The sequence below is a fragment of the Archocentrus centrarchus genome, chromosome 14 (assembly GCF_007364275.1).
Source record: "Archocentrus centrarchus isolate MPI-CPG fArcCen1 chromosome 14, fArcCen1, whole genome shotgun sequence".
NCBI classification, from domain to species: Eukaryota; Metazoa; Chordata; class Actinopteri; order Cichliformes; family Cichlidae; genus Archocentrus; species Archocentrus centrarchus.
Window position 1 is genome coordinate 9,570,440 of NC_044359.1, and position 24,006 is coordinate 9,594,445.

At 40.5% G+C, this 24,006-nt stretch overlaps 1 protein-coding gene across 1 annotated transcript in view; it reads left to right on the top strand.

Annotated features, from left to right (window-relative positions):
* The window catches only part of tmem132e (transmembrane protein 132E), a 135,202-nt gene that overhangs the window by 90,001 nt on the left and 21,195 nt on the right, over positions 1-24,006 (top strand). Inside the window, exons 6-7 of the mRNA XM_030747176.1 lie at positions 4,302-4,507; positions 14,547-14,826. Of these exons, the coding sequence (XP_030603036.1) occupies positions 4,302-4,507; positions 14,547-14,826 (486 nt within the window). The remainder of the gene's footprint in view (positions 1-4,301; positions 4,508-14,546; positions 14,827-24,006) is intronic.

Below are 24,006 nucleotides of genomic sequence, written 5' to 3' on the forward strand. Positions count from 1 at the left end.
CCATCAATCCTACCAACAACAGGATAATGGGGACTGGCTCATTTAGCTAACAGAGCTAAATGAACTCAGTGTTTGCACTGCTCTTGAAGCCAGGAAACATTCATCACACAGAAAAAACTTCATAGCAGCTACAAGATACAATTCCAGTAATGCTAGCCGCATGTCAAATTTGATTCACTGCCAATTTAATGTATACATTATTCCTCAATGGAACCTCAATTTGACAGAATCTCATGTCGATTGATTTAATGAAAGTTCGAATTTCAAAATAAAATCTGGCATGATTGGGGGTTTCTTTTTGAAAACACATGCCACACAGCACTGAACCACTGCAACCTTTCCAGCAGTCTAATAAAAGCAAAAATACTATATATTGTGCTGTCCAAGCATCTGCAGTTGCTTATTCACACAGGCGCCAGCACTACTGATGCCCGATCAAAGTCAGAGTAAATATAAAAGGTTTCACATTGTTGCTGCTATTGTTGCTATTTTTTTTAACTGTAATTACAGGTTGTTGCTCTTGTTAGTGCACCTGGATAAGTGTACTTATCCAGGTGCACTCACCTCTGCAGGGTTTCATTCTGATTTAAAATGTTCACATCTTTGTGTCTTTATTTTATAACCCCTAATAATTTGCAGCCGTTTCCATAACAGACCAGTCGGCACCCATCAGCCTGGTGGCCAGTTCTTTCACTCATTACTACTCAGCCTGTGAATGTTTGTGAGCAATTTCTGTGGCTTCAGAGGAGCTTTTACAAATCAGATCAAATAACTGCAGTGATGATCGCATTATCTTTGCTTTTAGCTGGACATTAAAACATTTCAGTACAAAGCTTGTGTTACAAACGAGTGCTGAAAAGTTTGGGGTATTTCTGAGGCTCGGGGAGTCTCATGAAAAATGCAGCCCAGCTGCATAATGGGAAGTGTAGAATTCAAATTTTGGACCACCTAAGGCTTAAAAGTCTCGATAGCGGAGGCCTCTGATACTTTTTGTCTCTCCTTTCTCTCCAACTTTGTAAAAGTTTAGTACTAAATAGCCAAAGCAGCCCTTGAAAGGGTCACGTGTAAATAATGAGCTGATGCTGTAATGGCAGTAAATCTGCATTAGATGTCTGACTGCCCAAGATGCATCAGAATTATGGCTCAAGTTTTACAATGAATTTCCTAAGCAAATGTTTTAAACTGCTATCAACGCAGAATGTGGATGAACAGAGGACTTTGCAACATTAGTGACCCTCTGGGAACGGTCACATTACAGTGGCATTAAAGCATTGCTCTCTTCAAGGACAGACGCCACTGCCTATAGTGGAACAGTTAGGTAAATTAATTGAGTTAATGTTATGGAATAAATGTGTGAAAGGACCATAGGTGTCTTTGCCTGCATTAACCCAGCCGGTCTCTCGTTCTGCGCTGTGTGACCAGCGCATGACCAAATGCAGGCAGCACTTGCACTTGTCCTGATGATCTGTCTCCACCCGGGCAATCTGCTGGCACCACGGAGGATGCCACACCACATTAGCAACACTGTGATGGCATGTGGTGGCTCAGTGTGTGAAAGCCCTCCTCAGCAAGCCCCCACAGGGCCACTGATACCCAGAGTTGCTAACAGCTTTTGACTTGCAATTAGCCAGCCAAGTTTATCAGCAGCAATAGCTGCAGGAGCTGAAGTGGCGCTGCAGCTCGGGCATGTTTGTGTGTGTGTAGCTGTGTGTCCGTTTGTCTGTCCGTGACTTCAGGGTATAATGAAATACATGTCAAGCAGATGTTCGCAGCCCTACGCAAAGAAATCCATGCTGTGATTAATCAAAGGTGGCCGGGGTTGTTGTGTTCACTTCTTTTTTTTCTCTCTCTCTCTCTTTTTTTTTTTTTGGTAACTCAGTTCATCTAGATAAGCCTACACATCAACAGACAGAGCAATAACATGAATTCTGTGGTAGCCCATAAGGTCAGAACCTGCAAAATTGCATTAACTGAACCAGAGGGAAAGACTGTCATCTTAAGAAGTCCTTCCAGCACCAACCCCTCTTCCATCTCTGGCCTGTCTGCATGTGGGGAATTATATTACCCAGACCTCCTCCCAGTTATGATGAATCCCCAGCCCTGAGAAGACTGGCCAGCCCGACCTCCATTTGCGGGAGATTAGATCCTCTGATTACAATGCCAGCTACCTCCCAACACTAGATAAATCTTCAGTGGGAGCCCAAAAGCAAAGCCCTCCAGATCCATTGCAGTTAATAATTTAGTGTTCGAAGGGGACAAGTATTTATGATAATTCAAATGGAGCTGGAGATTTTTGACTAGATGGAAAACCTAAAGAATGGTTTCAAGTTAAAAATGGCATTTGCTGAGACTTAAATTTAGAAGTGTCCACATATTGAATTCATATTCAGTGTCATTGCTGTGCCACAAATGATATCCTATTATATGAGTGTCTTGTGATAGCTGAAATGTGTGAATATATTTATCTATGTGCCAAAGGTGTTGTGATCTAAAGTTCGTGTAAAATGTCACATTGCTGTCAGCACTCTTATTATATAAATAATGTGCTTGCCTAAAAGCTTTTCCTGGCATATTGTGTGTCTGTATAATTGTTCATAGATCATTACGATGAGAATGGACAAGAGAGGTGGTGGGGTTGGGATGTGGTCTGAATGCGTAATTTGCACTGAGCATGTTTAACAAATGCTGGGTTACTCAGAAGGACTAATGTGACTGCATAAAAGATGCAAATTAGATTAGGAAAAAAAGCATTTTGTTTACAGCGCTTGTCCACAGCGATGTGCCATCAGGATCGGAAACTCTGCAGGATTTCATTCTGATATAATCTAAGAGGCCATCGTCTAGTCTGCTGAGGACAGCGGCCAGTGTTTTGAGGCTTCTGGTAGCTTCCTATTCTTTGTGCTGGTCTATCAATGCAGCTATATTATAAAAAAAAAACAAACAAACAAAAAAAAAGAAGCTAATCAGAAGTTGCATTGTTATCAGCTGTTGCTGTTTTTTTGGTGGGTTTTTTCTTTTTTTTTTTTCTCTTCGCACACACTCCACGCAGCCAAAGCCTGCTTGAACATGATCGACCAACTCAGACTACGAACGGACACCAGAAAGCGTCGCACATCAGAGAGCTTGTTCTTTTAACTACATATCCATGTAAACATATGTTTATGGAGAATCATTCATGCCAACATAACAGCTGATTTTGATTGATTGCTTGATTGATTGCATTATTCTGGCTAATGCTGCATTCACACTACTCGAAAACATACAAAAAAAGCCAAGCGTGTGCAACCAACACCGACACCCATCTCGGAGTAGAATCAATGCTGTGCTGTTCTCCCAAACCATCCTTGGGCTTTTGTGTGTATGTGTGAGAACACTGAAGCATATGATGGTTGATGCTTCACCCCATTATTGCCGCAATGAAAAAATTGCAATGACAAGTGACAAGTGTCAGTTTGTCGCTTCACAAAGCAGGTTTCCACTGAAAATGCCTTCTAACCCGTCACTTTTTGCCCAAGTAGTGTGAACACAGCATAAGGATGGCAAAATCTGCTGATGCTTTGGTTAGATGGGGTGAAAACCTACAAACTTTGGAGCCTCTGAATTACACAGCTCAGAAACATTGGTCTGTACACCGTGAAAACACCAATATATACAGACTTTTTCCTTTTGTAGCCCCAACACTGTCTAGTCAGTGAAGATTTTTATGATATCTATCTGCAATACGATTTTGGTGCCCAAAGCATTAAAAAAAATCATGTTTAAAAATGTCTTTAGTCACATATCTTTTGAGAAATAGGGTCTTTATTATGATATTCATAATCCACAGACTCACTAAAGAGTTTTCATTGGTACTGTTTCTGTAATATAAGGCAGTTGATGGATAATTCTGCAAATCCATCATCTGGGAATTGACTGTTAACCTTGTCATTTCCTCAATGATCTCCACAAAACTATTGAATCTATCCAATATATTAGGTTAAAGGTTGAAACTGGTGAAAGACATCTTCAAATTTTGGCAAGTTAAAACTAAATCCACACACCTCAAGCTGTATCTCCGTTTTTTGTGAAAAAGACAAATGAAAACAATGGTATGAGATGAACTTTCACATCACAGTTAAATGCATAGCTGTGTATTTGCTCGGCTGAAGGTGTCAACCTTGAAATGCTCCAGCATGAATTGTTGCAGTGACACCTGCGTCCACGCCGGGCTGTTTATCATCACACATCACTTAGACTCTCTGCCACCGATGTGACCATTAACATATAGATAGTCTCTGACTTCTGACCGTGATCTGTCCTAGGTGTCCATGAATTGCGACTACGTGTTCGTCAATGGGAAGGAGACGCGGGGCTCCATGAATGCCAGGGTCATCTTCAGTTACGAGCACCTGAGCGCACCGCTGGAGCTGACCGTCTGGGTTCCCAAACTTCCCCTGCAGGTGGAACTTTCTGACAACAACCTGAGCTTCATCAAAGGTTGGAGGGTTCCCATTCTGCCTGACCGAAGGTGAGGCTCAAGTCCACACAGAAACAGTTAGCATGTATATGTGTATATGTAAGTGTATGTATAATGTGTGTTTTTGTTGCATGCTTTGTGTGGCCTCAAATCAGAAGTAGAGCGTGCTGTTTTGAAAAGTGACTGGATTCTTTGCCTGACTTCCTGCTGCCCTTATCTGCTTATGTGCAGCTTGACTCAGCTTCTGAAAGTTAGAAACGGTGCTATTTTAAGGTACACAGAGAGAGATCCACTTCTGGGAAGTGTTGCGGTACGCCCGGTGGACTCGCGACCACCGTTGCTCCAGCAGTCATGCCACACCCAGAAAGCAACACAGCTGTGCCCGGTGTATTTCGGGGATTGTCCGTGCACGTCATGAAACTTTATCAAGACAAGTTGGCTTCAGATTGGCGCCCCCCTCTTTTCCCATGAGAAGCGTGCAGGTCTGCACATTTCTATAGAGTCGTGTGAAAAAGAAAGAACACCCTGTTTCAAATCAAAGGTTTTACATATCAGAACATGATTAAAAATCATCTGGTCCTTAGCAGGTCTGATAATTAAGTAAATGCCATCTATTACTATTGATGTTACAGTGACAGTGATATTACACTGTGTCATTATTTACTGAGCAAAAACTAAGCCAAAATGCAGAAGCAATGTGTTAAAAACAAAGTACACGCCATGATTCAGTGGCTTGTAGAACCACCTTTAGCAGCAATAACATGAAGTAATAATTCCCTATTTGGCTTTATCAGTCTCTCACATCATTGTGCTAAGGACCAAATATTTTTTTTTATTATGTCCTGATGCATAACCCTTAGATTTGAAAGAGGTGCACTTTGTTTTTCTTTTACTTAGACCATGTTCTTCACTAGGGTCTCTATTCAAAAACCCTTCATTTCTAACCAGTGCTTTTTAAAGCTGTTTAAGAGGTGTGCTTTCTTTGTCACATGACTGTATGTCCTACATACAGCAGTGATAGTCAATAGCACAGCCACCCACCACTGGTCTTACAGCTTTGCTCTTTTAACATGAAGGTAAATTAAACACAAGCTGCTCAACTGAAGCATGAACATAATGGAAGGAACGCGGCACAACTCAGTATGATTGAGCACACATAAGGATAAATGATGATAACGTTTATATTTTGCTACTGCAAAATCAGAACTTCCCTGATGCGCCAGCTTTCTATGCTACAATTTTAGTGGCTAGTGCAGACTGTAGCATGCACACTTACTTCTAAATCTATTTAATTAAATAGATTAGATTGAATAGATTAACTCTGTTTAATTACCGTGAGTTTTTACAGTACAGTGAAGCTGGCAAATGTGTGACGGTGTCCACAAAAATAAGACCCGAGGTGTGGATAACAGTAATTTTGTCTGCATGGAAGCAAGCTGAGAAGAAGTGAACATTATATATAATAGTATGTTTGAAACAATTTAGCACGTCTTTCCTGCATTTTCTGTTCTAATCTAAAGGCTGTGGGAAAAAAGAATGGAGCAGGAAAACATTCAGTGGAGAAAAAAAAATTATATCTTAAAAATATCTTATTCTTGTACATAATTACCAGAGGACTCATTCTCCAAATTGCATGGTACCCTGCAGTCTCACACATTAGAAACTAAAAAGCTGTCCAGTCTGCCTTTCTGTTGTGCAGCCTTTTACAGGTAGTTGCCTGTTTTGGCCCAATTAGGTGCTCTGGCTCAGGTACACAGCACAAGTGTACCCTGCAAAAAGAAGCTTTCATGTGCAAATTGATCTACTAAGGTTGTCATGTATGTGTCAAGCCCATCTGAACCCATTTTGTACAACAGGTCCGAGACAAAGACTTAATTAGCCTTTGAGTTAAGAACACACAAAGCTTTTTGCACTGAATATTTGTTGTGCTCCCAGATAGATAATGATGTTTTTGGACAGGCTGGGAAATCATTTGGGCTGCTACTTACAACTCAAAATGATGGTTAGAGTTAAACAGTTTTTATATTTCCAAGAAGCTCCTTTATTGCTGATGTTGCCGAGCAGTTGTGTTTCCCCCCCCCCTCACAGCTCATACCTGTGGCTAAAGTATTGCAATATGATTACCTGCATTTGTGTTTGTGTGAGTAATTAAAACATTTTAAGGAATCAAGGCCACTTGCACTTGTGTCAGTGTTATCAAAGATTTTGTCAACACAGGGAATCCAACAGGCAATAAACAGCAGCCTTTGGGAGTTTAAGGGTTTTGGAATCAAGACCGTAGTGAAGAATGTGGTGTTAGTAAAAGGAACCGAGGCTCATTAAAATATTGCAGCATTCTTATCATGCAAGGAGCAGTAACAAACAGGCCCACAACCTCACAACAAATGTTTAATGGGAGCATTAACACTCACGCGGGTGGCTGCTGTCGTTGCTGCTGGAGTACATCACCGTAGACCAATTCCATTTCTACCAAACCTGAATACAAATGGCACGCTTATGAGGTTGTTTGAAGAATGAAGGTATTCCAAATGACTTAGAGGACTTGGAAAACATCTTGCATAGCCTTATATTTCAAATGGGCTATGGATGGTATATTATTTTGACATGCAAAATGTGTCTTAAATGCCCCCTTTTAGCATCATTCATTCATTTATTTGTTAAAGGTCCAGTCTATAACAGTAAAATCCTATATAGAATCTCGATGTATGTGCTTTTAGCAAATCTGTGTGATTTCAGACCTTATTTGTGTTTGAATGGAGTTTGCAGTTTGTCCATCATGCCCCAAGTCGCCAATCTTATGTGATGTAACTCCCATTATCACCTTTGTTATCAGCGTTTTGTGAATTTCAATAGATGGAATAGTTGGTTCAAGCAAATGGCTGCGGCTTTAAAGTCTGTTTCTCTTAAGCATGTATCTCTACAATTCTTCCAGCCCATTTTCTATGCATATAACATCCCCTCTGACTTCACAAAAACAGTCATCAGTGACCCCTTGTGAGCCATTTGTGGTTGGTGCGAGTGCCACACAGCTCGGCCAGAAGAATTCATTTCACTGTTCCTTTTTTGCATGCTGTCATTTGGATTTGCTTTTATTCTTTACTTTTTCCTGTAGCCCTGTGCCACATCAGGAAAGGCAAAGACAAAGGCAGCTTGCATCTTTCTTGATGGTGCCACATGCCGACTTCTGAAGCTGCTAATACACACTCGAATGGCCTTCCCACAGGACTCTGTGTTTTCAGTGATATTTCTGTTGGTGACACTGGACACATTTTTTCATGTATGCTACACGGCATACTGTGTTTTTGACATTTTATTTCGCTGGATCAGTATCTGCACATGTTTGCATATGTGCTTCACGTGTGTTGTATCAAAGTATTGATGAAGCAGTTATCCATGAATCACAATGGATTGAAGCTAGAAAAACTTTTAAAATCCCCTCAGAACATGTTTATCTCATAGAACACGTGAAAAGCTCACGTACAGGCACCTGGGGGTTTTCAAACATTTCTCACGTTAAATGTCAAACATCTCTTTTGAAAAACATCAGGCTGTGTGGACAAGACATTTTCAGCCTTGTGAGAAATCAAGCCAGTGTGGAGGTGCCAAAAACTGCATTTCCTCTAATAACCACTTCGGTCTGGCTCCAAAGGTCTCTTTAGTTAATTTCCTCTTCAAGAGAGCTGTATGGGGTGGGTTATGCAACTCCCTGTTTATGTTTTATGTTTACTGGACCTCTCGACTGTGTTTGTGGTATTGGCATGGTTTTTGGAACATTATTAATTCAGTTGTGACTGTCCAAGAAGTCTGTGTTCCAGTGTTGGCTTTTCCTGTATTTCATTTTATTTTTTTACTGTTTACTAATTAGCAGGTTTCTTGGTGCCATCTGTGGATACAGCTTGCTAAAAGAGCTTGCAAGACGTAGCTGATAATTTGACAAATATGAGCCTTGAGCCTCCCAAAAAAACAAAAAAACAAGATGGGGACTCAAAATGCTGAAATTGAGGCCTCACATTGGGTTGGTCTGACAGAAGAAGATGCTAGGGATAGGGTGAGATGGGGGCAGATGATCCGCTAAAAGGAGCAGCCGGAAGAAGAAAACACTGTGTCATCATGGAAATGTTAGTGTATCCATGATTCTCAGACATTTCGCCTTAAAAATGGAGAACAACAGTTTATTCTTGACTTTGAATTTCTCATGTGGACGTGTGGTTTTGTCAGGAAACATTTCATGAGCAACTGAGCTTAGGGGTTTACAATGCTGACCATATAATCCTATTATCTCTGGCATGTGTGGCCTTCTGCCTAAGAGAGAGAGAAATTGCTTCCAAAAATGGACATTTGGATATTTCATACAGCCTACAAGCCCATGTTTTGGGGGGTTTTTTGGGAATCTTGAGCAGTGAAATCTAAATCAATCAATACAGTAAAATGGAAAAACTTCCAATTTACTGGGGATTTGCCTTAACCTTGAGTGACAAGACTTTGAAACACCACTGTGACTTGCAATAAAATAACCTGGACACCTGCCACAAACAAAACAAAACCCGTGCCAATAATTGTCTGCAGCAAAGACTAGCAGGCTTTACTTGAAAGAGACTAGACAGACAGCAACAGGATTCCCAGGAATTCATCTTGTTCTTGAATAATGCGAGCCCTAACAACAGGATATCAGAGAGAAGGTTGTATTTGTTCTGACCTTGGTCTTGTTTGTTTACAATCATGTTGAAATGCTGTCATAATGAATTAGATGGTGTTAACAAAAGCCTGACACAGTGCTGTTGCGTGTTAGTCTTCTCAAACAGTAACACCAATTCATGATGATTATCTATATTATTAGTCTGAAATAAAATCTCCTCTCAGTCCACCTATCGCTCATTCTTATTCCTCCTCCTCCTCTCGCTGGCTCTCCTTCATACAAACCCCCACACTTCTTCCCTCACCTCCTTAACTCTCATTTTTCCTTTCTGTTGCAGTCTCTCCATCCTGGAGTCCTTCACTTCTGCAAAGTGACACATTCTGAACCTTCACACACAGCAAGGTCTCTTGGCCTGCAGTGGGCCTTTGCTACACTGCAGCAGAATTGCTCACTGGCTGCATTATCCAGTAACATGCTCTAAAAAAGGAAAGAAAGTGTAATCGGGCGAGCAGCCCGTGTGCATTGAAGCTGCAGCTTGTACGATTGTATCAGTGATTCTAATAAGAACAGACAATATTCTTCTGAGGGGGAAGAATATCAACCTTATTTTCAGGTACAGACTCGGGAAGGTAAACTTTCTGTGACCTGACTCAAGAGTTGAGAAACTCCTTGACAGAGAGAGAGTGAGTTTTATTGTCTCGTTGGGTTTTTCTCCGTCTTTAATAAGTAACTGTGAGTGGCGTCTCAGTGTCTGCTGTGGAGTTAACTCGCTTACCTTCCAACAGAAACTACATGTCCTGGAGCTGCACTGTCAGGATCCAGTACACAGAGGTGCACAGTATGAAGGCTCCATGACATTCAGACCATAGAGATTACTGACAGTGATTTTATGTTCCAGTTTTCCAGTTCAGCATTTTATTTTTCCATGAAGTTTTAAAAGTGATAGAAAACATAAGAGCATTGCTTTGATTAAATGTGCTGTTTTGAGGGGATTTTAGGTTTCCTGAAACTTTGCAAGGTTACTCTGGTGATTTAGTTTTTTTTTTTTTTTAATAAAGTTAGGGGACACAAAAGAGAGTATTAAAAAGGAACATTTGAAATTGGCAAAGCAGAGGCTGACATATCTGGACCTACTGTGAGTCAGACTCCAAAAGCACAGGATTTTTCATAATGCACCCACTAGCATCCTTTTGTTAGACCCTTCTTCTTTCTCTTGAGCTCTGTTTCCTCTGCTGACTTTGTTATCGATGACGAGGACATCGTCACTGTTTATTTTCTTAGGCTTTACAAAGCCAAAGAAGTTATTACATAACCCGCCCATGATGAATACCAATAAATAGCCATGTGCAAAATTGAATTACTCTCCAAATTTGCCCAAAATATTTTCAGTATAAGGTTTAATTTTTTTTTTTTTTTTTTTTTAAATTATTGTATTTCTGTGACGTCTGCATGTTTGATTTGGCAGAGCTTTACACCGGATGCCTTTCCTGATGCAACCCCAAAGGGGATTTGTGTCTCTGCCTGGAACTGAACCAGTGACCTTTTCCTTGCCAAGCAAATGTGTAAACAACTACACTGGTACTATTATATCAATCAGAAGGCATGAAATGATACAGTCTTACCCAGATATACATATATATATATATATATATATATATATATATATATATATATATATATATATATATATACACATATATATACACATATATATTCTGGTCCATGTTGACATGACAGCATCACACAGTTGCTGCAGGTTTGTCAGCTGAACATCCATGATGCAAATCTCCCAAAGGAGCTCTATTGAGTTGAGATCTGGTGACCAAGGAGGTCATTTAAGTACAGTAAACTCATTCTCATGTTCAATTTAAATGATGCTCAGTTGGTACTAATGGATCCAAAGTGTGCCAAGAAAGCATTCCCACACCATTACCCCACCAATACCAGCCTGCACCATTGATACAATCCAGGATGGATCCATGCTTTTATGTTGTTTACACCAGATTCTGACCGTACCATCTGAATGTTGCAGCACAAGTTAAGACTCATCAGACCAAGCAACATTTCTCCAGTCTTCTATTGTCCATGCAGCCTTTGTGTGCTACAGCTTCAGTTTCCTTTCTTGGCTGACAGGAGTGGAACTCAGTGTGGTCTTCTGCCGCTGTAGCCTATATGGATTCAGGATTCGACATGCTGTGTGTTCAGAGATGCTCTTCTGCATACCTTGGTTGTATTGAGTGGCTATTTGAGTTGTTTTTGTCTTCCTCTCAGCTTGAAGCGCTCTAGCCATTCTCCTCTGACATCACCAAAGCCACAGAACTGCCGTTCATTTGGATATGTTCTCTTTTTTGGACCATTCTCCATAAACCCTAGAGATGCTTTAGGCAGGAAAATCACAGCAGATCAGATCAGCAATTTCTGAAATACTCAGACCAGCCCATCTGCCACCAACAGACTCATCATATTCAAAGCCACTGATGCTCAGTTTGAACTTCAGCGGGTCATCTTAACCATGTCTACATGCCTAAATGCATGAAGTTGTTGCAATGTGCTTGGCTGATTAGATGTTTACACTAATTAGCCATTGAACATATGTACCTAATGAAGTAGCCGGTGAGTGTATATATACTGTTATAATGCTGTACTGATGGATACTTATTGAAAACATGGAAAAAGTTTCAGTTGGTTTCAAACTGTTTTCTATTCTTGGATGTCAGTCAGAGGTGGATGTTCTTATGGTCATCTCGAGCACACAGCTCCGGCTGCAGTCCCACCCTCCTGCTGTTAAACCATTTTTGGAGGGGAGGTGCAGTCAATCAGAACAAAGTTGGCTGAAAGGTAGAGTAATCTTAAAGGGAGAGGAGCTAAAAAAGCTTTCTTCAAACAGCGGATATTAGAAAGGTCTTGTGTAAGATAAGAATTATTTAAAATGTGAGTGATGCAAAGCTACTCTAGTAGTTGTGGAGCTGGAATTGAGCGTAATCATTCCCCTTTAAGCTGTGAGCTAGAGTCTGTATGCGACCTCAGATGGCTACAGTAAAATCGGGTTGTCGTATTGCTAGTTGCAACTAGAAAACCATTTATATTTTATAATTTTCATCAGAGCATATAAGTAGTTATGCACAGATAATATAATCATTCCCCCCAAATCTTTGTAGCTTTTACCTGTCAAGTCAAGTTCCATTGTGTTGAATTCATAGCTGCTTAGCCACATTAACCGTGATAGCACCTAATATTTTCATTCATTTCAAAGTCATAAATTCAACCGACCATAGTCACTAAAGTGATAAATCCATGACCCAAGCTTAATCAAAGTAAGAGAGGTTCATGAGGTGATACTATAGTGGCTTGGATGAACAACTTCACGTCCAATGACCCGTGAGAGCCTAATGGGAGGCCCTTTTGTTTCTAAACATCATATAACCTGCCAGTGCTGAAATGATGGGGTGTGGAGAGGAAGCGTGCTAAGATGAATGAATAATCACACCCAGCAGGTGGGATAGGTCTTAAGGTACATGCATTAAGGTACAATATAATGCATTTTGTTGTTAAGGGAGTCAGTTCAAAGCGTTTATGAGACCGCTGGACAGAAGTGCTTAGCCTAATAATCGAACCTGTTCTGTGAATTAATGGACAAGTTATATACTTTGTCAGTGGCTGACAGGCCACAGGCTCTCCTGAATCTTAAGTCTTTAGATAGTTAAGGCAAAGCAAAGATTAAGCAGAGGAGTGCTTTTTAAGGATAAACTGGCAGATTGTCAAGCCTGCTGTGAGAAGTTGGGTAACTCATACATCTTGTTGTAGAGCAGATTGCGCTCGGTGGGGGATGCACCTGGCATGCTTAACCTCACTGCCCAGGGCTCCTGTGAAATAAAAAGGGCATCGGTCCAAAACTCTGCTTCGCGGTGCTTATCATTCCTTCCCTGCTGGCTCGGAGGACTTTTCACTCATCGCCACTACATCAGAACAGATAATGTGATGGATTTGTACAGAGCAGTGCTGAGTTTTTCATCTGAGTTGTGTCAAATTATAAAATGAGTAGACCCTTTAAGAACAGAAGGCAGAAATTGAGACATAGCATCCTGACACAACACTGAGCATAACTTAGCAGCAGGCAGATGCTCAGTTTGAAGAAGTGACAAGACATGATTGGTGATGATTTTCTTGTGGGGTTTTTTTTTTTTTTTTTCACTTCTTCTTTTTGGCAGCTTATTTGGCCAAAACATGGATGCTGAGCTTCTACAAAATTCCGAAACTTCACAACTACCTAAAACGTCTGCATTTTCTCACTGCCAAGGTGAAAGAGGTTCCCTCCATCCACTTTCTTCAACTTATTCAGTTCAGGGTCACGGGTAGGCCGGGGCCTGTCCCAGCTGTTACTCCAGGCAGGGATCACCCTGGACAGGTCACCAATCTGTCGCAGGGATGACATGTAGAGACAGACAACCAACCGTTCATGGTCACATTCCACCTTAGCCTAATTTTTCACACACAGGGATGCCACAGTATGAATTACTGAAGTGAGGAAGAACAAAAACCCACAAACGCTGATGTTATGAGGCAGGTGGGGGTGGCAGAAGGTAGAATCAGTTCAAGTCCTGTTTTGGTTTTTGACGCGACCTTTTCTTCCGCTTTTTTGGTTAGCGTTAAATTACAGAGTTAGATTTAGACACTAAAACATTTACTTGGTTACCATGGTTACCATGGTTGTTCACAGTGAGAGCTTTTTCCCGTCTCTGTCAGATGTTGAGGGACTCCTACTGAACTCTATCACACTAACCTGCACGTTGAAAAGTGACGCTAAATTGATACCTAGTGTGTTTCAATGCGATGCCTACTGGTCCTGAACGAGCTTCAGCACACGATGGCATGGAAACAACAACGGCTGCATTGCTGTTTTCAAGGACAACAATTACACAAGTCTTGCAGTCTTTGGTTTTGTCTCACATCAGTTATCGCTCAGTTATTTGGGCTAGTGCTTCAAAACAAGACCTGAATAAGACCCAGCTCGCTCTCCATTGAAGGACAGTTCAGATGGGATGCATGTCAGGATGTCATGGATGAGGGTGGAGGACACTTCCATCTTTTTTTTAATAGAGATTAAGAGTACGAAAAGTTTCAAAAGGAACCTGTTGGTGTGCAGTAGATTATTTATACTTGATTGATTGATAGCAGATGTTTTACGTGCTGACATGTTGTTCGACATTTCTGTTGTCTGGTTTTGTTTTGGAGGTTTTTTCAGTTTTTCGGTCCACAGTCAGTAGTTTGATGTTTTGTGCTGTTTTCATCTGTGGACCACAGGAAAAATAGTTGTTGCTGTGATAACAACTAATGGGGATATGAATAAAAAAATAAAGGTTTGAAGACTCAGTTCATATTCTGCCCTTCCTGTGTTCCTACTGCTTAATCAAATATATTTTAATTTAACTATGCACTTGTTTCTCTCTTTCCAAGGAGTACTAGAGACAGCGATGCAGATGACGAAGACGATGATCGCCGGGTGAGTCGAGGCTGCACCTTGCAGTACCAGCGGGCCCTGGTAAAGGTCCTGACGCAGTTCCACACCACCTCCACAGAGGGCACTGACCAGGTTATCACTATGCTGGGACCCGACTGGCAGGTGGACGTCACAGACCTGGTGCAGGACTCTCTGAAGGTGGCTGATCCCAGGATTGCAGAGTTGGTGGACAGGACTGTCCTGGTGGGCCTGGAGCTGGGATCCACTGTGCTGAAGGTAAACTCCTTTAGACATCAATAATGAGATTCACATTAATCATAAGTGAACAGTTAAGGGCCTTGTAGATGACAAATGATGCATGCATTAGTTTAAAAAATGAGGACCAAAGCCCATTACTCTTTACGGTACTCCTTTACAAAACTCAAGGCTAGTTCTTTTGAGGACTGTTGACACAATGATTAAAGGATAATACTAAGTGTCATTTCCATAGTTTAGTCCATCGCCTCTGTTTAATCTACTAACATTGTACTTGCCAAGTAAACTGCTGAGATTTGGGGCATCGTGTCAGCAAAGTCAGACAGAACAGGAAATCGATGTTGCAAAAGTGAGTCTAAAATGAGAAGACCAGTAATAATCCCCCATTACTAAGGTAAACTCAGAGCAGGCACAACTAAAGAAGCTGTGGTTGTTAAACCTAGAAGATGGAGGATAAGCTGTGATGGAGGGTTGTAATGCACAATTTGGGGGTAATTTGGTGCTTACCTTTGTTTTCTCTTGTTTGTTGGTTTGATTGCTTTTTTTTTTCTTCGTGCCATTTTCCCAAAATCTCAGCAATAAATTTGGCTGTGATTTAATAACATGGAACATAGCACTGAAAAAAAAACAAGATTTATCCTTGAAGTTTATAGCCCTACATCCGTTTCCACAATTATGCTGCTTTTTCTGCTTTTTCCCTTTCCTTTTCACCTGTTGTCGATTGTGAAACAAAAACCCATCAGTCTCTCTGTAAGTGTATACCGCTGTTGATGGCCGCTTCTCTCAAGCAAAAGAGCTCCCTGACATAAAGTGCATGTAAATGCGTCAACTGAGACAGGTTCAGAAGTCCTTATAAAGAAAGCGGCACAAGTTATTACTCCTGGGCTGTGATTTACGGTTGCTTCACTGGTCATTTATGGGGACAGAGAGAAGGAACGGTTGGTGAGAGTTTTGCTCACCATGAAAGATCACAGTTTCAGAGTGTCAGGGGAAAGAATAGTTGCCTGATGGATGCATCTGATGGTGGTGAAAAAGGGAGAAAAGATATGAGTTGCCAATCCATCATTTTAAATGAACAGTGGATCATTTATAATGTGTTGAAGGGTATGAATAATTATATATCAATTTACCGCCAGATGTAACTTGCCACGCTCACTCAAAGCAGTTGTACTAAATAAATAAATAAAGTTTAAAGAGATCATTTCCTCATTCATTTTGAAAGTAAAATAAAATGTTACTGAATCCAAGGTTTTTTTCTGCTGTTTGTAGAGATGCAGGACTAGTTCAAACTAATTTAACTAGGCTATGCTGATCTAAATATGATAATATAGTTTTTCTCTCATTTCTAATTTTATTACATATTACAAGTTGAAAAGTCAACCATCATCATTTAACCAATGTCCAGAACTTAACAAGACTCTACAGCCATGCTAGCAGCTCTGAGGCTGCACTGTTTTAAGCTAAATGCTAATGTCACTGGGTTTATATGGCCTAAGTATTACATATGCTCACAGTATTTGCTAATTATCAGTGTATTCAAAATACAGCTGACACTGATGGAAATGTTATTGGTTTGTGGGTTTGTTTGCTTTTTAACACATTTTAAAGAAGTTTTCTTCTGGTGTTACCACTGAATGAAATTATCACCAGAAGTGTCACCAGATTACATTTATCGAGAGGAGAACCTGCATGTTCATACCAAATGCCGTGGTAATCCATCCCAGAGTCATAGAGACAAATCAATGCATTATCATCCCAGGATGTCTAATGGCTCTGCCACACTAGAGTAACAGTAGGACAGTAACCTAAGTAACTAGGAAAAATCAATGGTTCGCCCTCCACCTCTGGTGGTTGGCAACTAGTAGGAGGCAACCTGCCACCAAACAATAGTGGTCCAACACAGGCGTTCCTTCTTAATCTATAAATGCAGACAGATTGCCAAGATGTTGCAATCGGTCTGAGTCAGTCTGATGAGCGACATGTCTCTTTGCAGTAAGGGTCTTGACTCTGCTTATATTGTTATATAAAAGCAGTTGCAGTTGAATTGTCATCCTGTAGCAACTACGTCACTATTTGCAGAGGAATGGCAATAACAATGGCAATTTTATTTATATAGCACATTTCATTACGCTCAATGTGTTTAACATAAAAGTCAAAAACATTAAAACATATATAGGTCTGCTATGCCTTAAGGGAGTAAAAACAACAACAAACATTACAAAGAAGTACAAGTAAGCACACACACACACACACACAGTTATAAAGTGTAAGCCTGTGAGAATACAAAAAGTTTTGACTGTTTTTGAATCTAGACAATTGACCTCGAATGGATGGATGGATGGATGGATGGATTGATTGATTCCATCTTATTGCCATTTTATCACATCTTTATGTACCAAAGTCTCTTTGAAGATGTCAGCTGACTACAAGTGGTCGCAAACTTGATCCCTGTCTTCAAAGCAACCGTTTAAAAGGCAACAAGATTGCAGGTTCATTGCCACAGTCTCCATCCATTGTTGTTCCTAGTGTGATTGTAGTATACTGCTGAGTCTCAAGATTCAAGAGATTCAAGATTCCTTTATTGTCATTGCGTATACAAGCATACGCAACGAGATTCGGGTGTGCTACTCAAAACAGTTGCTCTTGCAGTCAAAAATGATAAATAATAAATAAAGAAATAGAATCAGTAATAGCAAGAGAATAGAGTAAGTGCACACAAAATAGTAAATAGTAAAATAAATATTAAAATTGCACACACACACACACACACACACACACACACACACACACACACACACACACACGTATCGCACACTAATTATTTCACACTTTGGAGTTCAGTATGGTGATGACTTTGGGATAGAAGCTGTTTGCCAGTCTTGTGGTTTGAGCTCTGATTGGCATCGAGAGGTGTAAATGTCTTTCAGGGTGGGCAGACATGTGTTGATATAATAATAAAAGTGTTGATAAACTCATGCCACAAAGGTAGGCCTTGACATGCTGGCATAAAGGTAAAATTGAAACAGGAATAAATAAGAAATTCAGAGGTTGGATTAAGTCAAAGGTTTATCAGCCTTGAGATTGTAGTTTGCACCCTATTTGGGCGTTTTGCATTTCATTTTAACTTTTGTTTTTAAATTTCTTGTTAGTTTTAGGGAATAAAACTACTTAGGGTTAGATAACAATGAAAAACATCATGATTTAGGTAAAAGATACACCCATTCACAACAATAATCCTGTACCCATGCTTTTGAAAGTGCCACCAAGGGGGTCCTTGGGCAAGCATCCATGTGTGACAAGGTGGGAATTGCCTTGTCCTGCCATTACCGTAAATCAAGTGCATCACAGCACTGATGCCAAAGCACATCTAGGAATGAGAACAGGTTGGTTTTACTCAGAACCACAAAAAAAACATGCAAAACTATGAATGTCCAGTGTTCTGTTCTGCTCTGTTTAGCTATACAGTATTTCACAGGCTATCTGGAATCATTGAGCCGGTGGTGGCACATTTAGAGTTGCTCCTCTCATATTACCAAGAAACATAAAGGCATTTTCTGTGGATTTACAAGTGGGTAGTATACCCCATTTACTCGGCTGTAAGTGTAAGTTCCAAGCAGGACATTAGCTCATCGTTATTATTATTATTAAGTCAAATGCTCAGTAACCACTCAGACAAAATTAAACCTCCAGCTGCTTCAAGAGTTTGCTTCCTGCCTCTGCAGCTCAGTCCCTGTAGGTGTTAATGAACGACTGCAAAAGTGCGAGGCAACTTAATGAAAAAGTACAATGTTACAGCAACTTGGAGGAAACAGAAATTAGATCTCTGGGCACCAGCTGTTCAGTAAGATGGACTGAATGCTTACAAAACTCAAATTACAAAGAAGTTTAGAGATCAGAGCGTGTTTTACTAAGAAGTTTCTGAAAATGAACGGCATATATCTCAACAATAGTCCTCTTGCTCAATTTTTCAGTCTGTCAGAGGCTCTAATTATCTTTCAGTCTCATGAGACTGATTCAAATTGTTCACCAGCTCATGAATAGGAATAAAGAGTGGAAGCAGCTCTTGACCATTTAGTGCAATATTTCAGACAGTCATTTGATTTCAGTCTCTTTGTCCTGGCAGTCGATGATTATTGCATGAATTAAGTCCTTCTGTGTTATATTTGACAGGTCTTTGCTAGAATGACAGAAAAAAAAAAACTGCTCCCCTTTTAGAGGTTAAACTCTCAGTGTAACAGATGTTGGGGTTTTTTGTGTAAATGTTATCTTTATATAACAAGCAAAATGATGACTTTCCATGAATCTGCTAAACCTGGTGGGAGCCGGTGGAGGGTGGGGTAAGGGTGGGGGGTGTTAATCCAGAGGATTACTGAACAATAGCTGCTTCTCAAAGTCAGAAGCCAAACTTGGACAGAATTCAGTGTTAGTCCTCAGATCAGACATAATATGTGCAAACATGCAATCACAGACAGGCAGACAGCAAACCAGAAATGAAATTGAGTCTAATCTGCATGGTTTTTAATCAGTATTTAACATGTATAAATAATTGCGTACCTTAACAATGTGAAAACTTTCTCCAATGAATTAAATGTCTTTAATGGGAAATTGGTGTCATTTATTGTAAAAGAATCCAGCTAGAGATTTGTTAAAAAGAGCAAAATAATGCATTCATCTTCTTGTGTTTATCACAGTCCTTAATTGCAATCGCATCTTTTGTAAAGATTAGACAGATGTAAATAATTTAGCTCCACAGGGGCAAAGATAATACATGTATTGAAATTCTCCATGTGCTGAAATATTCAGGAATATAGGCACTGGTACCACATGAAAGTAAAGGCTGCAAACCTGTAGCTGAAAATGCTTCCATGAGGGCATAAATGTAAGGAACTGTAATCTGAGTCCGGCGTCCCAACTTCTATCCCAAGATGTGAAATGCACAAGAGCAATGTGCAAAGACTTAGGACATTTGTCATGTGTCATTTCCCCCCCTCTCTTATCTCTGCATACTTTGATCTGCCCAATAAAGCTGAAGATGCCCTCCGAGAAGGTAATTTTATTTGCGTGACTATCGGGGACGCTGGGCAAACTGCTCTGCTGCAAAGTTCTGTAGCTGTCGAGGGAACCCTTGCCTCGCAGGAGGAGGAGCAGAGGTTTATTTTGCAGCTGTTGCACCCACTTACCGGGAGTGTGGGAAGCTGTGTAATTGCCTGAAAGTTTACATGACAGGAAAAGTTGCAAGCGGAGAGGTCATGTTTGACTTTTTTTCACAGTGTTTCAAGAGGTATTACATTTGTATTTCATCAGTTCATCCTCTTGGAAGAGTAACACTTTATGTTTTGTGCAAACAAGCATAAAGAGGTAAAAACATTTCGGTGCTCGTCAGTGTTAATTACCCTGATGGAAAGCATAATGATAAATGCCCATCATGTCTACAAGATGAAGGCAAGAGCTTGCAGACGTCAGAGTGTAGCCACAGTAAATCGACCGGTCGTCTAAGTCCACAAAAAATCGGATCAAGCTTCAGCTTTTTTACGCTCTCTGAATATTAAATTGCATTGGAAGTTTTCTTTATTCATGCTGTCTGATGTTGTTAGCCAGCCTTATGTGCCTCATATGTGTTCAACAACAAAGTACAAAAGGTTCAAGGTGAATTCTGCATGTGCTGAAGTATATTAATTATGCAATATTTACTTCTCCAAAATAGAAAATCTATTTGCTGCAGAAAAAAATAATAAATAATAGTAGTGTGTTTTTTTTTTCTGTTTTCCTATTTACAATACAAGCGAATTTCCAGCTGGTTGGAGCTCTCTGTATACTCTATAAACACAAAGATAAAACTACATCTTCACTGTTTGGAGGTCCCAAGTGACAACGAGAAAAAAAGCTGTTTGACTTTTAGAAAATGTAAAGCTCGTTCAGTATGCGGAGTTCATAGTATAATGTCACATTCTGTTTGATAAGATTTCCCACTAGTCTCAGAAATTATTTTTATGCATACTGTGTGCATGTAGTGTCTCAATTAGTGGTAACGGCATGTTCACACTGCAGCTCAGCTTCATGATTTAGACGTACTTTTTAAAGTGCAACTTTGACTTTCCACCAGCAAGGGTTTCTTCTTGGGTAATAAAGGATAGTGAAAGTCCAACTGGAGGTTTAAATTGCCTTGCAGATCCCTGCATCAAAACCTTTGATGAAACAGGATTTAGCTTTCAGTTCACAAAAATAGAAAACTACTGATAATCCTTTCTCAAGGTCTCTTTAGAGTCCTGTTCTCTCTGAACTGATGTGTAATTTTCTGGAGATGTGCGAGGATGCTTTATCGCCTGGAAGGTGACTTGTTTTCCGATGTGTCTCCACAGCAGTCGACACTGGGATATCCATAAAAACTCCACCTTGCTTGAATAAATATTCCACTGATATTCTGTAGCATCCCACCTCCCAAAGTGTGATTTATTGAACACAAGATTTGAGGAGAAAAGTGCAGAGGTGTATTAAGGAGAAGATAGTGTAATGCAAGTAATATGCACTACTGTGCTCACCTTTTTTTTTTTTTTTTTTTGAGTAAAGAGTCACTGCTGGTCAGTGTCATTCTGCTGCTTGGGCTCACCATTGATCTTCTGTTTGCTTTAAGCATCAGTGAAACAGTGCAAAGCCTCACAGAGTGACAGAGGAGCTTCCAGTTTGAGAACATGTAAAGAGTGACTGCTTTCCTGCTTCGCTTTCCTGCTTCACTTCCCCTGCCTGCAGCACCAATGACAAATTCAGTTGGGAGCTGGGCCAGAATGAGCTGCACAACCACAGCTGACCTGTCCTCTATGCCAGAGAAAAACGCAGATGAAAGGCATCATCACTCATTTTTCGGTGTAGCTATGAATCAGTATTTGTCCCTGACCGTTAAATATAGTCAAAATAGCTCTGTTTACTTTCTAGTGGGAGGTTCTGGCTTTTTATATAATAATTATCACCCACTGTCAGGAAGGGAGAAAGCATTCTTGAAGTGAGAAGGACTGGCTTTTTGCAATTTCACAAGCTTTTTTTTTTTTTTTTCCCCTGTTCACTTTTATATAAACCATGGCAGCAAATCCAAACTGTGAATAAAATATTCACTGTTTGTGGAAGCATGTAAAGCATTGATCACAATGACAATGACAGACCCTTAGCCAGAGTATTTAAAATGTACTGAAAAGATTGCTGCCTGGGTTCGATGGTGTGAAACCAAGGACCTATTTTTTTTTTTGGCCTTTTTTAGATAGTGTACATTAAAGAGACAGGAAAGTGGGGGGGAGACAGAAATATGGGAAAACACGCAGCAAAGGACCACGGGTCAGACTCAAACCCGGGCCACCTGCACCACAGCCATGTGGCGTTCGTGGTCGCCTGCTCACCCACTGAGCCACCCTGGCACCCTGGAAACCAGTGAGCTTTAAGTCAGTACTGCTACAGAGGGCCAAAACCAGCCTACACACTACCCCCACCCCTGAAAAATAAAAAATGGGAGCATTATGTTTATTATTGAGGCAAATGATCTCAGAGGTTCTGTAGTGCTGTTTAAACAGAGTCCAGGAGAGGGTGTGCAACTTGTTCTAACAGAAAATTATTGATGAAGGTTTTTAGGACTCGCAAACAAAAGCAAACTGTCAACCAGTTTAACACAACTCAGCTCTTTATGAGTCGTGTTTCAATTCAGTTGCCCAAGTGGCGATTACAGTTGAGTTCCCTTCTCTTACTTTTTGTCAGTATTACCCTCTGGAAGAAACAGAAAAGATCTTGCCCACCCCTGAGCTACTCTAGCAACCCAGGTTATTGCCACAGCGAATCCCGTTCACATTCAACCGAATCTGCTCTGACAAATCACGGGGAGACTGGAAATATTTTTAGCCCTGGGTTTTAGGGCAGGTCAGTTATTGTGTTATCTCCGCCTGAACTCTGGAACTCGTGTTTGATTGCTGGTAAGTTCTTACTTTACCAGTAAACTTAGTCCATACAGACCAACTCTTCCTTAAATCCTACCAGCAGATTGAAATGTTTCAGATAGTTAGATAACTCTCGGGTGAATTGCTATGGTACTGGTGTCCCTTTTAGGCTGTATTTTTCTCTGTACCCTGAGTGTAGTGCTATCAAGTCCTCGCCACTTGTACAACAACTCCAGACAGTTATTTGTGCAGTTATTTTAAGCCTCTAATGGCTCAGTCACACTAGAGTAAAAATAGGACTGAAACCTCTTTGAGACTAGGAAAACTCTATAGTTACATCGTGATTGCACTGAATTTTGTTTTTGTTTGTTGGGGGGGGGGGCAGAGGTGTGCAACACCGTCAACTTCTGGTCAGTTATTTTTGATCACAAGGTGAACATCTGGGGTGATGCTTGTCTTTGCAATTAGAGAGCATTTCATAAGTTTCCCAGAGATTTTGAATGCCATGCCTCCTCAGACTCTGGCTCTAATTAGGAAATGTTGCCATGATATCATACCAAACTACTGAATAGAACAGAAAGCTTTTATTGTCATCAAACACGGAGTATGCTGAAAATGTAGCAGCTGACACAGTTCAGTGTCCTTTCCTTATAAAACTTAAACAAGAAAATAAGAAAAATATTGTAAAACCAGTATGTATATGTATATCAAACAACACAAGGACTTACAGGGGAGTAAATAAATGTAACACATATACAAAATATACAGTTTTCAGTTTGGCTTGGGTGTAGGAGAGTTTAAAAGCATTCACACAAACACCTTCATGCAGCAGCACGCATGCAATACTAACTAAAAAGCACTGAACAAGGGAGCCAAGAGCTGCTGTGTCTATACATGCCGCCATCTTGAGAAAAGTAGATGTGGAATAGAACTTCACTACCAGTAAACAAGAGTTGAATTTGGTGTCATTATCACACTGGATGCAACACGTACCCCGAGCCTTCTGTGGGGCTTTTCCACAGCCAGTGTTGGAAACATGGGAAATCAGAAACCGCGGTAAACGAAAATGAGGCAATCTGAATGAGAACGAGAGACAGTTTGCTGCACTTCATAAGCGCACTTCATAAGTGCACGCAGGAATACATGAGAAACATCACAAATTAATAACAGTCAGGGAGAAGTCTTTCTCCTGGGTTTTCATGTTTCATGTGTCAAAAGCGTACAGAAGCTTCATTTCCCTCTAAAAGTACCAGCGGTTCTCAGCTGTTCTCACCCCCGTTATTTTAAA